The sequence below is a fragment of the Glycine max genome, chromosome 12 (genome assembly GCF_000004515.6).
Source record: "Glycine max cultivar Williams 82 chromosome 12, Glycine_max_v4.0, whole genome shotgun sequence".
NCBI classification, from domain to species: Eukaryota; Viridiplantae; Streptophyta; class Magnoliopsida; order Fabales; family Fabaceae; genus Glycine; species Glycine max.
The window spans coordinates 37,647,385-37,665,650 of NC_038248.2; the positions used below are offsets into that span (position 1 = coordinate 37,647,385).

General features: G+C 30.9%; 3 protein-coding genes across 3 annotated transcripts in view; all 3 read left to right on the forward strand.

The window, feature by feature from the left end:
• The window catches only part of LOC100818596 (probable galacturonosyltransferase 10), a 3,971-nt gene extending 895 nt beyond the window's left edge, over window positions 1-3,076 (forward strand). Inside the window, exon 2 of the mRNA XM_003540297.5 lies at window positions 999-3,076. Coding sequence (XP_003540345.1) covers window positions 999-2,450 — 1,452 coding nt within the window. The 3' untranslated portion in view covers window positions 2,451-3,076. The remainder of the gene's footprint in view (window positions 1-998) is intronic.
• A 5,073-nt stretch (window positions 3,077-8,149) lies between these two features.
• LOC100819129 (formimidoyltransferase-cyclodeaminase-like) lies at window positions 8,150-10,767 on the forward strand. The gene is given in 3 exon segments (NM_001255704.2): window positions 8,150-8,212; window positions 8,590-8,997; window positions 10,009-10,767. Coding segments are annotated over 2 exon segments (897 nt in total). The 5' UTR covers window positions 8,150-8,212; window positions 8,590-8,615; the 3' UTR covers window positions 10,524-10,767.
• Window positions 10,768-13,401: 2,634 nt separating this feature from the next.
• LOC100819670 (uncharacterized) lies at window positions 13,402-13,861 on the forward strand. Its single transcript, XM_003540299.5, has one exon. It carries the CDS (start codon window positions 13,479-13,481, stop codon window positions 13,686-13,688), a length of 210 nt encoding a protein of 69 aa, XP_003540347.1. The 5' UTR covers window positions 13,402-13,478; the 3' UTR covers window positions 13,689-13,861.
• The last annotated feature ends 4,405 nt before the right edge of the window (window positions 13,862-18,266 follow it).

The following is an 18,266-nucleotide window of genomic DNA, read 5'->3' on the forward strand; positions in this document are numbered from 1 at the left end:
TTAGGTACAATCTTACACTCAAGTAATGCCTTCCAAATTTTTAATATTGAATCTAGCGCCGTTCTTAAAGGAGTGCATTCAGCTCTACACTCAGTAGAAATCAAATTGAATTCATATTAGATACTCAAATGATTTTTAAATACGATAGGCAGGGGGGTGCTGAGTCACTCTTCAAAAGATTACAAGTCGTATAATATCCTGTCTGAAGGACTCAAAAAGTGATGCAGTTACAAACTTGGGGGTGCTCGGAGAGTCATATGTTCAAGTCTTAAGGTTGGGGGGGGGGGGGGGGGGTCTGTGAACGAGTGATTGGTGTGGCTTGTTTTTGTTAATATGGTGCTGGGAACTGATTTTGGGATTGTGTGTTGTGTCGTATGTATTTAGGAGATTGTGTGAATTGGCTTTTTACAATACTTTGTTTTGGATTTTTAAATTTTTTCTTTTCTTCCGTTTTTTGTACGGGAGGTGAAGGAGTGAGTTGAATGTTTTTACATCAATCAGAACTCGAATGCCTAATAATTTGGAATAGCAGTGTTATGCTAGATCTGATGTTTTAAAATGCTGATTTTATTAGATATCAACAGATTCAACACTTGCACAATTCATTTTTATTTAGTCTAAGATGGCTCACTGGCATTGATTTTTGCAAGTTCGAGTAATGTTTATAATTACTGCAATTGTATGGAGAGCGTAAATCTTGTTTTGCAATAGGGAGAATAGTGATTTTTCTAGATGTTGCTCTTGTTGTAAGTTATGTCACATACACTTCATATCCTTATTACAGAGAAAAACCACAGTTCCTTATAAAGATATTTATTATAAAAAAATTCCTAATATTAGATCGGTAACAGAATGGTCAAGTTTTTCCAGAAAGGATCATGCATGGATCATAAAAACAATACTTGAATTTGATTAAGTTACTATAATGCTGCTTGGGGTGTAGATTGGATCCCTTGCGTCCTTTTTTAGCTAACAATAACTTATATCCTGTTGTGCAGAAAACTTACAGGCATGATAAGATTATGGAAGGCCTTAATATTACTGAAGAGATGTTAAACTCTAACTCGTTCACGAGACAACTCAATGATCAGATATCCCTGGCAAAAGCTTTTGTTGTAATTGCAAAAGAAAGTAATAATCTCCAATTTGCTTGGGAATTAAGTGCCCAGATCCACAATTCGCAGATGCTCCTCTCGAATGCAGCCACTAGGCGTCTTCCTTTAACAACCAGGGAAACAGAAAGGGCTATCCATGATATGGCATTATTGTTATACCAGGCCCAGCAGCTCCATTATGATAGTGCAACCATGATCATGAGATTCAAAGCAAAAATTCAAGCTCTTGAGGAACAGATGAATTCTGTTAGTGAAAAGAGTTCAAAATATGGACAAATAGCTGCTGAAGAAGTCCCAAAAAGCCTCTATTGTCTAGGTGTCCGGTTGACTACAGAATGGTTCAAAAACTTCAATTTGCAAAAGAAATTTAAGGACAAAAGGCACGTGGTGATGAAGCTTAAGGATAACAGTCTTCATCACTTTTGCATTTTCTCTGATAACATTATTGCAACTTCTGTTGTGGTCAATTCAACTGCAATGAATTGTAAAAATCCCAATATGATTGTTTTCCACCTTGTCACTGACGAAATAAACTATGCTGCAATGAAGGCATGGTTTGCCATGAATGATTTCCGTGGGGTGACTGTGGAAGTTCAGAAGTTTGAAGACTTTACTTGGTTAAATGCTTCATACGTTCCAGTGCTCAAGCAACTTCAAGACTCAGAAATACAGAGCTACTACTTTTCTGGCAACAGTGATGAGGGCAGGACACCTATCAAGTTCCGTAACCCTAAATATTTATCCATGCTTAATCACCTGAGGTTTTACATCCCTGAAGTTTTTCCTGCACTTAAGAAGGTGGTGTTCCTGGATGATGATGTTGTGGTTCAGAAGGATCTTTCTGGTCTTTTTTCCATTGATTTGAATGAGAATGTAAATGGAGCTGTTGAAACATGCATGGAGACATTTCACAGATACCATAAATATTTGAACTACTCCCATCCTCTTATACGTGCACATTTTGACCCCGATGCTTGTGGATGGGCATTTGGGATGAATGTATTTGATTTGGTTGAATGGAGGAAAAAGAATGTAACTGGCATCTACCACTACTGGCAGGAAAAGAACATAGACCGAACATTGTGGAAACTCGGTACCTTGCCACCTGGACTGCTGACATTTTATGGATTAACTGAGCCCTTGGATCCATCATGGCATGTTTTGGGTTTTGGCTACACCAATGTTGATCCTCAGTTGATAGAGAGGGGAGCTGTATTACACTTCAATGGGAACTCCAAACCCTGGTTGAAGATTGGGATTGAGAAGTACAAGCCCCTATGGGAAAAATATGTTGAATACTCTCATCCTTTGTTGCAACAGTGTAACTTCCATTGATTTTGAATTGCATTTAAATTGATACTTCAAACCTTGGTGGAAGATTCAGATACAGGGCTAGGCTCTGTTGATGGGGTAGGAGAATATATTATTGGCCGTTTGTAGGTCTGGCAGGCTTGGTGATTCTTACCAGAAAGTGAATTCAGGTCTTGATTTGTAGTCAGAAATGCTTGTACAATTTGAAAAGGTCAAGCATGTCTGGTGGCTTTAACTTGGTGCCTTCATTGAATCCGGATCTACTTCTGTAGCATATATAATTATACACGTTCATTTGTCAAGTATTAGACTGAATCAGTTCATAGTTTTCAAGTGTAGTCAAGGATGAGATCTGCTGCAAACTTCTTATTGTTCATTACTGCTCCTTGCAAGAACAGATGTTCTTTCCTGTGACATTCATTTGCTGAAACTTTATTCTGCTATTCTTGTTGCCATTTTTTTAAAAGTAGTTACTGTTATTTAGTTCTCAAATTCTCATGTATCACAAAACTATAGTTTATTTGTTCCACTAGCAGAAATTCCAGCTGCATTTGTTGTTATGTGTGGGGAGAATAGTCACATGCTTGTGACAAGTATGTTACGGATATTTTGTACCTTATATCTCAATAGTCCAAATTATTAGTATCTAAGATTATTAGTTCAAGGATGCATGCGTGTTCAGCATGGTAGTTAAATGCTTCCTTGTTCACCCAAAAAAAAAAAAATGCTTCCTTGAGTTCCTTCTTGCTTATTAGGACACTGGTTCAACTTTGCATGAAGTCACTGAGGTATTTTAATCGTTGATGTTTTTACTTTTTACTTTTTTGGTTGACAAGAAATTAATTTCTGATCATATTAATGAAAATATTTCAATAAGGACTATATACTTCATTTTAGTACTTTCTACTATTTTCAAGGGTGTTTTTGACACGTATGGAGGCAACTTTATTAGAAAACGGATCGTCAACTGAAGAGTTAGTTTTCTGACACGACAGCAAAAAACAATAATGCATACTTGCCTTTTCTCTAAAAAGTAATTCAGAAAAGGAAAATAAAGAAGAAAGAAAATAAGGGGTTGTTTGGTTTGAGAAAATATATTTTATTTTCATTTCTTGTTTTTAGTTTTTGAAAACAATTTTCATTTTTAAATTTTTAAGTTTAAAAAATGTGTTTGGTTTAATTATTTTCAATAAAATTTCATGAAATGATTTTAGTATAAATTTTATAAATGATTTTTAAAAAATATAATATGTTTCCTGAATAATAGTTATCAAAATCATTGCACTATTTATTTTTAAAAAGTAAACATAAAAGTTAATATCAAATTTTTAGTCTCAAACAAATATACACATAAATGATGACCAAGTTTGACAAAATAGCAATCAAATCAATTTTTTCATGACCTATGATAACTTTTCTACATCTGATTTGTAATAGTTTCTTGAACTTGTGTCATTTCAGCAATTTGATTAGCATTCATATTAACATCTTTTTGGCCTACACTTAAACTTTGTTTATCCATAATTAACTCTTCTCTGTCATATTGGTTAAAAAGTTTATCAATACACACTCACAACATTGATAGAGATGCGAATAAGAACCTGAAAGTAGTTTGTGAAAAAAAAAAAAGATGAATAAAATCAACTCAAGCTCAAGGATTTATTGGTCAAACTGAAATAAAAGATTATGGAAAAATCATAGAGGATATTTTGAGTTAAAATTCTCGTAACCTCAATCTGAAACCAATTTTTCTAGTGCTGAAAGTAATTTGCGTATAAAAAAGTGGGAAAAAAGCATGTAAACCAAGATTTGGAAGATTATAAGAGATTGTTTAGTTATGAGGCATTTGAATCTTCAAGAAGAAAACAAACAGCGTGAGGGTAGGAGACTCACCACGCTGGAACAATAAGAGAGACAGAGAGAAGAATATCAAAATATTTACACTTTGTGTTACCGCATTGTCTATAAAGATAGTTTCTGTTTTCATGAAAATGGGAAAAAAGAAAATTTTAAGTTTTTGAATTTCTACTATTTTTTTGAAAATATTTCTTAAAAAAATATTTTCAAAATTTCAACCAAACATATTTTTAACACATTTTTCATTTTCAGTGAAAATAAATATAAAAAAACAGACAAACTAAAGGCACCCTAAGGAATTAAAGATTTTGTTTTCTGTTAGGGGTCATGATAGAAATGAGAAGAAAATCTTACAAAGTACTAATTTTCTCGTAACGTTTGTGTGCAGTTGATTTTTTTTAATAAAGGGTAGTTGTGTGATATATAGCATTAGCTGATTTTTGGTGAGCTAAAATTACGTTTTACCATGATTTCAATTTTCTCGTATTCATTTTAGTCCATTTCATCATTTAGTTTAAGCCTATAAGGGATAACTATTGAAAAGGTATAAATGTTGTCTAGCAAATTTATGATACTTCCTTTAAATATGATTGTATTATTCTCAAACAATTTTCTCATATGTTTCAGTTTTACAAATTGTTGAGTCAACATGTAACTAAACGTGATCACATCATACACCATTACTTAATAATTAGAAAAAAACATAAAATCAAATTCACATATAGTAATAATTTAATTAAAAAATCGTGCAATCCAACCAAACATAAAGGGTATGAGAAAAGGCCATTTCAACTTTGAAGAGCTTTGAAACATGTGGCACTAATAGATTTCTTCACCCCTCAAACAGGAAGAGCCAAATTATCGGCAATGATTTTTCAACTTCCATTCCTGTCTAGCTGCCAAACATAAACTGTTCCTCACTCCTCAACAATCAATAACTGGTGTAAGAAAAGAGAGATTAAAAGAAATGAATAGGGTCAATGAAATAAATCTATTTTTATATATACAAGAAGCATATATGGTAAGAGACAAGAGTGTAAGAGTAATTCTTATCTTAACAATTAAAATGGATAGTCAAGATTACGTATATGTATATATCAAAGATTAACTCTTCTTATTTCCCACCTTTAGTTAGATATGCTTCTTATGTCTGTGGGTGTATATATGACTCACACTTTATTATTAATTTCCCTCAGTATGAGCTCATTGTGAATGAGAAATGATGGAGTGATGGTTTCATGATTTGTGAATGTGTTTAGAGAAATTTGATATGTGTTTGGGATGGTCTCACAAAGTTACAGCAATCTGTTCTGAAAAAGAAGATAAAGTTTGTCAGAGAAAAATTTGAAATGAAGATCGCTTATGTACTGTATTCTCAAGTCAGTACCAAATCAAACTTTATTAAGATTTGCTTAACATATATATTATTTCAATGGTTTCATTTTCATTCACGTGTACATATATTGTTGTTTTGGCAGATGAAGCTATTGGAAGCTTGGGGAGGAATGGAAAGGCAACACTTACAAGCAATTACTGCCATCAAAGTGTAACTAGCTAGGTACAATAGAAACATTTACCATACCAGAAGTGATAGGAAAAGTGTATTGACTGAATTAAATCTTTTACTTAATTACAGGTGAACATGCAATCAACATCCATTGCTCTTCGGCATGCATCTGATCTCACAGCTTCCATCAAGTTAATTTTAACTACTTGTTCATCTTCAGTATGTTTGTTAACACTGCTATTTATTCTTGTTATTATCTATGAGGACTTAAATTGAAATCGAAATATATATTGCTTCATCAGGAGGCTGAAAAGATTGTTGCAATGCTATCAGAATTAGCGAAAGTTATTGCACAAGAGAAACAGCTCTTAGAAGAGTTCTATGATCTTTTCCAGACCATAGGTGTCTTTGAGGTAACTAATTTCAATTTTACATGACAACCAAGAGAGAATAAAGTTAAGCTAGCTTCCATATATAGTTTCATTTGAGTATATAGAAAATAAAGCATTGTGTTCAAATTTTGTAAAACTATATATAAAGTCTAGAGCTAAAATATCCTCATTTTAATTCCTGTGATACAAATTCGTGTTCACAATTAAATTTCATCATAATTACTTATTGCATACGTGTTGCTTGGAAATAAAATCCTTTGGGTTTATTTCTCGTTAATTTTATCACAAATAAAATGTTAGCAGGTTCAAGAAAGAAGTGTAAAGTGCAATCTCGTTCAACTTGAAGGTTGGCAACAAAAATATCAACTGCAGCAATTCCTACTACCGGAGATCACTTCATAGATCGTTGAGAGAAATATGGAAGTATTGATTGACAAATTTTCTTAACATTGCAACTGCTTTCATGGTCCTCGAAACTATAATTGTTATTCTTTAAACCAGCATGTACGATTAGTTTACATGTTACAGTGTCCCTTCATAGTAGCAAATAATACCAATTTAATAATGTACTCCTGAAAAATGATATTTTCCCCGTAAAATCTCACGACAATTTTTTTTCTTTATCTTTTGTTCATCACATTATTTATCTTAGTCTACAGTTATCTTTTCATTCTTTCAATCTCTCGTTTCTTTTTAAAATGTCTTGTGAGAATATTACGTGAAAATAACAATATTATACCGTCTGCATTTTATCTCTCGTCTCTGTTGTTTTTTTTTTCTTTTAACACTTGATTTTCCTATATCTCTTTTCCATTTTTTTTCTGTTTTTTTTTCCTTCTCTTTTTCTTCAACCTATTTCACACTACACGAAAGGTGTGAGATAAATATTTTCCTTTATTTATTCTCATGTCAAATCCGTAGTTTGTGCAAATATGGTATCTACATAGGAACTTGTTTTACTTCACTTAAAATTTGGTTATAACTTCAGTTAGAATTTATAATGGCATGAATCGTATGATGGGGATTTTCCTAAAGCAACTGCGTTCTATGGATTAATTAAAAAAACACATAAATTCATTCTGGACAGAAAGCTACTTATCCTCTCCAATTATTTTTCTCTTCATTCTTTTCATTACTAAAGTTTTGGATAGATAAATGTAATGGACGACATGTAACTCATTAATTGAAAAGTACCATTTATTTTTTCAAAACCATAGAAATGGAAGAAATGAATAGAAAAACAAATGGAGATGATGTTTTTCCTCCATTTTTTCAGTGGTGACATGCTCAGAAATCAACATAAAATTTGAATATTTATTAAGAATAAAAAAATATATTTTAGCCTTATTTAAAAAATAATAAATTAAAAAAGTAACAAATTTCTGGTTGTATCCCAGATTTCGTTAATCGTGAATGCTCTGTCACCAAAATCCTTATCTTTCAAGCACAAGACAGAAAGCTTGCAAATGTAAATCAAACTTGTGGGACTTACACGTATCAATGATAGCAGAGAAAGAAGCTTGCGATCCCCTTGAAGATTAATTTGGCAAATATTCTCTTGATTATACAAAGTAGTTTTTTTTTTTTTTTTAAAAAAAGGCATTCGTACGATTTACACAAAATCAGCTTCGTACTAAATAATATTATCCATTTTGGGGAGGCAGAAAGTAAACTTTAATATCAGAAGTGAGATAATTTAATAATATCTCACAAGGTCATAAGTTCAAACGCTGTGACACTATTAAATTATCTCACTTCTTATATTTGGAATTTGTAAAAGTAATTAGGACTTTGTAAATTACTTTAAGTATTCGGTACGGCAAAAGATATTAGTCCATTGGGCCACGATTAGCTCTTACCAGGCTTTCCACGTTATTATTAGTCCCCAACCACGACCTCTACAAAAAACAAAAAAAGAATATTTCTTTGAGTTTTATAGCCAAAAGAAAAACAAATTTATTTGGTTCATAATGGCCTGAGCCGAGACTCGAGGTTCCTTTGTTTCGTCTCTAGACTTGGAACTGAAACAGGTATTTTAACTGTTTATTTCAATTGTCGTTATTTTTTTCCCACCTTTCTCTCACAATATTGTCTTGTTCAGTTATGAAAACTCTAAATCTCTATTTTTGGTACGATCTTGCTATTCTAATGCATTTTGGCATTTCCTATGTCGGAGATGGTCATTACCTATTACCCATATCCGCCAAAATTAGCTGTTACATAGGTGTCTTCACTCTTCACATCTCATGACTCATGTTTAAAAAATCAAAAACAAAAATTGATTAATTAATAATATTTGAGATAAGGTTTTGTTTTAGTTATTGTCCTTGTATTCTTAAATGGATTGTGGCCACATTTTAAGGTTAAGTGATTTTTGTTGTCTGACTCACTCACTCACTCCACATAGGTGGTGATTGAAATTTGTAAATAAACATGCTGAAGTCCATTGTGGGATGCTGCAAGGTGTACATATCAGAGAGCAGAAACAGAACTGCATTAGAATCAATAGAACGAGCTTCCAAGCTTTTCCCTTTGGCTCCAATAATCAACAAGTTTGAGGATGTGGCCTATAACAGAGTTGGTTACACCCTTGTCTCTGAATTGGGTCATTCAGGGCCATGCCACTTGTCAAATGCTGTGTTGGCAATGGTGAAGGCTGCATTTGACTCCATTGACTTTGAGGTGCACACTGGTACTCATCCTCGGCTTGGTGTTGTGGACCACATTTGTTTTCACCCCCTGCTTGATGCTTCCTTGGATCATGCAGCTAATGCTGCTAGGTGTTTAGCCACAGACATGGGTTCTACTCTGCAAGGTTAGTAGTATCAGTATATATTGTATGGCTTCGGGGTCTTCGAATTTGCTTAACTTTTGTTATGCTGCATTAGATGTTTGTAAGCACTCTTAGCATTTAGAAAGAAAAGAAGTTAACGTGTAGATGCTTAAAAGGGTGATGTTAGTAGTTGAACAATATTCACTTAATTGAGAGCATTAGAAATAATGTGCAACAGAGATGAAGAAGAAAGAATAATGAACACACAGATGTAAGGTAGAAAATCCTTCACAAGAAAATAAAAACCATGGCAGAAGAGAAGCTAATTCACTGTATAGAAAATTGGAAAAAAAAAAAAGTTTTTAGTTCCTGTAACTTGTAAAATTCTTGGATTTAGTCCATGTACTTCACCATTGAACATTTTGGTCCCTAAACTTTTAAAAATTGGTGTTTTTAGTCTCTTAGGACAGATGTCATGTAGGAAACGGTGTGTTAATAGTATCTGTCTTAAGCGACTAAAAACACTTATTTTTCCCTAGAAAATTTGTACAAGAGAAATTCTAAAAGAATGGTTGTAGGATTGTAGTGTCTAACTGGCTATTTTGAGAAACTACCAGCTCTATTATATTTGTGCATATAATATCTTAGCCCCAAAAACATAAAAGTCCACCACACCCCCAAACATGATCAGTGGTGAGCTCTAGTCGCACTGCGAGCTTTTTGGACTGGACAAGAATTCAGATCACCAACTCTAATATAGAGTTAATCTTTTAGATTACTACTTATTATACATGAGAAAATCAAATAACCTCTTCAGTTCTATGCAGAAATAGATTTCTTGAACTTCATTCTGTTTGAATGTTGGTTAAGAATCATGTCTTCATGATTAATTCTTCTTAGCTCCCTAGTTTCAATTTGTTTGGATATTTCCTTGTTCATACATGATTAGTTTTAAAACTACTACTTTACACGCTAATAAGGTGATTATAGTGCTGCCAATCATCTTTGTAACTTTTATGTTTGCATGTCAATGATCATTAAAAGTATGTGCAGTTCCCACTTATCTATATGGAGCAGCACATGAAGAGGGGAGGACACTTGATTCAATCAGAAGAATATTTGGTTATTTTAAACCAAATTCTATCGAAAACCAGTGGATTGGGGGGATGAAATCAGACTCTTTGCCGCTGAATCCTGATAGTGGTCCATCTCAAGTTACTCCAGCAAAAGGTGTTGTGGTCATTGGAGCAACCAATTGGGTTGATAACTACAATGTCTCTTTATTATCTTCTGATATTAGTGCTGTTCGGAGAATTGCAAAACAGGTTAGTGGAAGAGGTGGTGGACTTCCTTCTGTGCAGGCCATGGCACTTGCACATGGTGAAGGTGTCATTGAGGTAGCTTGTAATTTGTTGGATCCAAATAAAGTTGGTGGTGAAAGAGTACAACAAGAAGTTGAGAACCTGGCAAGGGAAGAAGGTATTTCTGTGGAGAGGGGATACTACACAGACTTTTCACAGGATCAAATCATTTCAAGTTACTTGGAGTTCTTTGAAGAGAAAATTTGAGGTCATACTGTCATAGTGCCTTGGTTTACTGCATATAAAATAATTCTCACCAGGGAAAATTACTTTCTCGTGGACTATCTGCTAGTGAATTTTCCTTCTCAAGGCAAAGTTAATTTGGCATCCCTTGAAATTAAGATAGAAAGAAAAAAAAAATCTATGGATGAATTTTTCATGTAATTGGTCATTCTTAAATTTTTACATTCGTTTTCAATAGAGATTAAACTGACACTAAAATATGTCATTCTAGCTTCTGACTTGCCTCCCTATTCTGCTTATCCTTCTAATGAACAATGTTCTGTATATAGAACATAAAAAGATGGGTGAACCTAACCTTATCGATACCTCTTGGTAAGTTTGCTACTGGAAAAATTACTCATATTTTAGTTGGTGGTTTACATACAACATCTTGAAGTTTTCATCAATGGGAAATAGTATGAGAAAAAAGGGTTTAGGGAGTTGGCCGTGGTGGGTTTGAACTTTGAACTTTGAAGTGACATTGTGCATAAAAGATACTGAAAGAAATATGACTAATACGCTGTTTTTTTTATATATACTGTAACTAATACACTGTTTATCATACTCTTTCAAATATATTTATATTATTGAGTAAATTGATATATGATTCATCTTAAATGATGTGGATGAGAGTGTATTCCAAAATGAAATAGTGGCGCGTCTCATCAGCTAAGTGTGCCAATTCTTTATGAATTAAAAAGAAAGTGAATACTTATTGAGCATAGTTGAATTGATATCTCTTCTGAGCTAGTTTGAGGTAAATTACGTCTCCCCATTATTTTTCTTACTTTTCTAAAACGTCATCCGATTGATTTTTTTCCCCATTTCAATCAAACATGAATTAGGTGATTTTATATGTTTTCTGTAATTTGTAAAATAGTCGGCATCCGCTCCATTTTTCTGCCTTTCTATTGCATGATTGGTGTTTTAATAATGGTTTGTGGTTAATAATGTTATTAATGTATGACAGTGTAGGTTTTAATTTATTGCCGTTTAGACTAATTAGGCACGGTACTTTTAGTTCATAAAAAAAAACTTGGTAACTTTTAAGTTGAAGGAAAGAAAATAAAAATGTTTTAATATCTTTTTCTTTTAATCTTTGTAAAATTATTTTTTATTTTTAATTTTTTGTAAATTATGTTTGTTTTATTTTTTGATTCTTATGATGTTTCAGATATTATTATTTTTACTATTCAAATGTTTTAAAGACTAAAAACAAAATAAATATAATTTGTAATGACTAAAAATAAAAAAATAGTTTTAGAAGGATAAAAAATAAAAAATACTAAATTACAAGAATAAAAAATATATTTAAATAAAAGAAAAAGAGTAGAAGCTAAGACTTTTAGGTTGTATAATTGTGTAAACAAATGAAAGGGAAAACAATGTGATAAAATGAAAAAAACGACCTTAATAAAAAAATACGATACAATTTATTTGTCTTTTTTTAATTTGTTAAACCTTCTCTCTCCCATTTTCTTTCCAATTTGGAGGCATGAAATTTTTAGCTGCACAGTCAAAATGCAATAAATTCTTCTTATATTGTAACATTTCAAACAAAAGAAGAAAGCATCATTTTAATGTTTTCCATCACTCCCTAGTTCTTCTTCTCCTTTTAATCTCTCTTACAAACAAACCATTGGTTTGGTAGACTGTTTTTATCTTTTATCAATTTCATTAGACTAATGGGTTCTTTGACTTCCTTTTCACTTTTATTGTTTTTAAAATAATTTCATATTATTCAGGAATTAATTTTTCATCTAGAACAATTTATGAATTTTTGGAAATTAATTCAAAAATAAGTATTAAAAAAACATATATATCTGGGAGATGTTTTCTTATCTTCCTTTTTCTGTGTTTATCTTGTTCAACCTCTTTGTCTCAACAATCTTATTTAATTGAAATTTAAAATCTAACTAAAAAACAAGCACACTCTAAATTTATCTAATATTTCATGAGTTAATCTCACGATTATGTTCATTATAAGATTCTTCGTCCAAAACCAAAAATAAGAAAATATAACATAAATGATAATATTGGAACTAAAAATTATTTAAGAAACGTGAGTAAATTACAAAATACTCCAATGAGATTTTGTGTAATTATACAAGTATCTCTTATATTTTCAATCATTATTTTTGTCGTCTATATAAGGAGTGTTAGTGAAAAAATGTTATTGTAATGTCTTTAAACTCAAAGAAAGTTAGTAAAAATAACTCCACACCGAACAAATCATGGACTCTGTTAGGTAATAGAATAGTTTCATTCTACAATAGATTCATTTAATTTTGAAAATATTATCTTTATTTTAAAAGATTGATGCTTTAGCATTAAAAAAATTTATATTGACTAATGTTTTTTAATTTCCAATGTGATATTAAAGGTTTTGTTTCAAATAATTACATTAATCTAAATAATGTTCTAGCGATATGTATATTAATTTTTTAAGCACAATTGTTAATGACCTAATAATTATAAGTGATATATACATAGAGAGGAAGAATATTTTAGTAAAAAATATTTTAATAAATAACTTGCATATTGTTTTTAAAAAACAAAATTCTTAAACATTTTATTTTATCATTTTAAAATGGGAAAAGTATTAAATAAAAGCATTGGAAAATGCATGTACATAGACAAATAGGGAATTGGCAAGCATGAACAAGGACCTACCAACTGCCACCAATATACGAAACAGGTCCCACCCAGCAAGCAATTACACCTTTTCGATTTATTACAATGTGGCTCCATTTGATCCTTGGATCATATCAACGGCCAAGATCCAAAGTCTTACTCAAACAAGTTCGAACTTTAAGCATCTACTAAAAAATCAGAGCTAGCTTCCCTATAATAAGAGCACCTCAACCAACGAACTACTCTCAGTGTGCCTAACATCAATTAATTTTTCAACATTTCATTTCACCGCCAAAAAAACGAGAAATGGTGTTCTTCTGCTTTCTGGTGGACCAGCAGCGGCAGGTGCAGCGGAGCAAGCCGGCGGCGGGGATCTGCTCCCGCTGCGGCGGCGGAGCCAGCGTCGCCGACATGAAGACCGCCACCAGGTTCTGCTATGTCCCCTTCTACTGGAAGTCCTGGAGAGCCATCGTTTGCACTTTCTGCGGAGCCGTTCTTCGCTCTTACCAACACTAAATTCATTCATATATCAGCCACTGCTTAATTCTGTTTCCAATTACTATTATTATTTCCTTACACATGAAGTGCCATCGTCATATCATGTATTCATACTAACTTCCAACTCTTTCTAATTCCTATGTATTAATTCTTTCTTTCTTCTTGTTCTATCTAATTAGTTAGTTTCCCTAGCTTGAATTCTTTTCCTAGTTACAACTTACAAGTTAGAACTCTCCCTCTTAATTAATTTCTTTACGTGCTTGAATTAGTATAATTCACCTTTAATAAGTTGCTTTTGAAGATTTATATACATGAGGAATGATTAAGTTACTTCCAAAGTTATTCTTTTTTTTTTTTTAATTTTATACAAGAGGAATGATTAAGTTACTTCCAAAGTTATTCTTTTTTTTTTAATTTAATAGATGAATTAATTATTTGTTAGAATTATCATATATCATCACGTGCAATTTGTTATTTCCATCATTTTATATTTCACTAAAGTTATTCTGATTAATCCAGAATTTAAGTAAAAATTATATTATAATAATATCTAAATAATTCAACTTTTTTGTTCAATCATTTGTTAACAAATTATTATTTGAATTTTTATTAAAAAAAGATGTTTTTATTTAATATTTAACAATGTCTCCAACAGAAATTATGTTCGAGAGAATAGTTGTGGAGAAAAAAAAATTAGAAGATTGAGTTCTGAATATTTAAATAATAATCTCTTTAATATTATTGCTGCTAACCGGTGATCCTCGGTTTAAAGGGATAATGTGTATTTATTTTGCCTTAAATAAGTGTAAGGTTTATATTGAGCTACAATCTGTGGTGCATAGCAAAGAGCATTAAGGAAAGGGCGAGGGGCAGGTGGAAAGTGATGTTGTGTTAATTTGTCATTAAATTAAGCTGTGAACTTGAGTGACATACCACACCACACCACACAGGGCATGGCATACACTAGCTTCTGCTTTTTTCTGAAACTGTACGCGCACTGCTATTTACAACTGCCATAAAACTTGCTTCTTTCCTTGGAATAACTTTTTTCACCGTTGCCTTATTTGGTATAAAAGACAATGACCGGAAAAAAAGTTAAAATTTAAATTCAAATCATAAAAATAAAATCACATTTTTACTGGAATCACGTCTGAGAACAGGTAAAAAGACACACTATGTTTTCATGCATTTTGTGTTTACACAGTCAACTTTCATCGCATCTTTGTACATCATAATATTTTCCATTAGTTATTCTAAAATTTCAAGTTATACTTCTCCAACTTATGTTATTAATGTGTTTTAAAAAAAACATGTTATTAATATGCGGTTTAAAGTAAAAATATAAGCAATAGTAATTGCATAGAGTGAAAAAAAGAGACATAATTTATTGCATAGGGGGTGTAACAGCTGGAGAACTACCCAAGTTATTGCATAGAGTGAAAAATCTCTCCCTGAACAGACTAGTGGCTACACTACAGTGCTTATACCGTTGATGCACACTTGTTGTTCACATGATACATCTTTAAGGCATGTAACTGACTTTGACTTCCAAATTTAATAGGACAGATATGAAGAAGTTGAACTTGATGTAAAAAGAGAGACTTTATTGCTCAACTAAGTTTAACTCACTAAATTTATATAATAACAATGAATTACATGTACCTTGTAGTCTTGTACCTGCAGCGGACGCGCATTTTCATTTTACAATATGCATAAAGTTGACTAGATTCACATGAATTAAACAAATGATCCGTTATCTATGCATGTATCTTTGTCTAGGAAGTGATCATGCATTCTGGCTGGAATATTTGACTATGATCGATGGAACTATTTTCTTAATTTTTTTTTCCCTTAGCTTGACCATACTACTGGCCATGGCAAGTGTACAGCTTGAGCCATGTGTATGAGAATTTGAACTTTAAATGCGACATGCATACGAACTCATGTCGATAGCATGACAACCTTGCATGAGAGGTGTATAGTGTGTCTGCGCTACAGGACCACAATTGCCATAGCAAGCAAAAACAGTGGGTGAACATGCAAATGCAGCCCTAGTTAATGATTCATGGTTTTTGTGGTCTGAAATCAAATGCGGTGACAGGGTAGCTTACCAAATTACTATTACAAGCATATAGATGAGGCTTCACAAGTTTATCGGTTGTTGTTTTTTATTATTCACAAATATTAGTATTAGTTGTTAATATATTAATTTTTGTTAGAGAAAAATTCAAACTTATAATTTTTTTCTTCTTCTTTTAATCATTAAATCAACTTTATATTTCCTGTGTTAGTCGCTCGTTGTGACTGATAAATGTTTAAAATGATGAGAATTAAGTACTACCTCCAGTTTTCCTTTAAAAACACAAGTAATAATATATTTTACACTATTATGATTTATATTAACATTAAATAATTAGAAAGAAGCATTAAAAAAAATTATATTAACATAAATTGTGATGTATATAATAAATTTTTAAATAATTTTATAGTATCACATGGTTTTGCATAAATATGACTTATCCAATAAGTATTTCCAATCTTGTAAATTTCAACCATATAGGCTATGTTTGGTAAGATTTTTAGGAAATTATAAGATATTTTGATTAAGATAAGTTTGTTTAGTACACCAGCTTATTTAAATAGTATATTTTCCATATGTTATTTCAAGTAGTTTATTTTGATAAGTTACTTGAAGTAGTTTATGAAAAATAAATTAACTTAAAAGTTAATAGTTTTTTGTTCTCAATTTTATCTTTATTATTTTATTTTAAATTATGTTTTACCCTTTTATTTAATTTAAAAATCCTATTTCCTTTTACAATTCAGAAAACTTCTTTTATCTAATTTATTATTCTTACACACACAAGACAATCAATGTATCAATTGTTAGTTGTTATCGTCACATTGTTCCTTATGGTTAAAAATTATTTGAATTATATCAACTTTATAATTATTTGTTGAATAATTTTTGGTTTTTTAGTTATATGACCTAATTTAAATGGAATTTTAAACATATATGATTAATTTTGAATAGAAGATGTGATTTGTATCATATTTCATAGTTATGCAAGTGAGAAAGTTATACATCCAAGTTATTTTTTTATAAATAGGAAAATAAATGTTTAATAAAATTATAAAGAAAGAATATTTTTATTTCATTCAATTTCATCCTTTTTTCAAAAAAATGAAAATTTTGAGACTAAACAATATGAATAAAATCACCAAAATCTTTATCGCTTTTTATAATACAAATTTAAAAATCATTAGAAATATAAGTTATTAGAAATAAATTTAAATGTAAAAAACATCAAATATATATTTTATGTCATTTTATATTTATCCGGTAGTTTTACATGGTACTTTTAGTTTAATCAATTAGTTTACAAACTTTCAGTTAGCTTCACAGTTTAATCAATTAGTTTACAAACTTTCGGTTAGCTTCACAGTGTAGCCAAATTTAGGGGTGTTGAAATCCAAAAGGATCCAATATAAAAACTAAAAACCTCTAAAAAAAAAATCAAAAATCAAACTACATTTATTTATTTTGAATTTGTTTGGATATTCTTTTCTTAAACTGAAGGTTTGGTTTGCGGTTTATATTTTTAAAATTAAACCAAACCGCAACACTTATATTACTTTAGTATTAAGTATTTTATATATATATTACTTGAGTTTTACAATATTTTATAATGTTATATATATGAAATTTATATAATACATATCACTTTTTTTTATGGCTTTTTTAGATACATTTGGTTTAAAATATAAAAATTTAACATATTTTTATTGTAAAAGATTTAAAATATTAATAAGTTTGATAGATTATTTTTTATAATTTTTTAATGTAATTTAATTTAAAAGATAGAAATAAAGTATATAAATTTTAATAAAATAATATTTTAGTAAAATTTATAAAAATCAAACCAAACCATAAAATATTAATTCAAATTTTATTTTAAATAAAAATCAAACCTCATATATTTTATATATTTAATTCTAATAATATTTTTTTATAAAAAATCAAATCAAACTAAACTCAACCACGTTCCTATCCAAAACAATGCGAGCAGTAAATGCATATTGTACTGTTAATGCGAGCAGGTAAATGCATGTAGTGGACATAATCGTGAGATTAACTCTTGAATGAAGGAGATGATTTTCTAAAATTCTTTTAAAATTGAGATATCTTGCTGTTATTTATAAAATTTGTTTGAGATCAAAAGTTTACTTCTTTTTCTTTTTTTTTCTACAGTTATCCCTTTGTATTAAACTCAAGCTAGGTACATTGCGTCACTGCCTATGCAAATTTCAACAGCCTAGAGTTTTGAACAGGCCAATTTGCGATTAAAAAAAGGAAAAGTTGGAAGTCACACTGCACGAGCCGAACTGCAGCGCAGAAGTAGGCACCGAAACAGTGAGCAATTTTCAGGACCAGCTGGAATCTGATGTAATTTCCTTTCGTATTAAGTCTTGCCATTTTATTTTAGGTATAAAAAAAGTTTTCCATTTTAATATCATTATAATAATTCTCCTATAATGACGAATAAAAAAATTTTCACATCTTTTTTACGTTTGTCTTTTTATATAAGAAAAGAA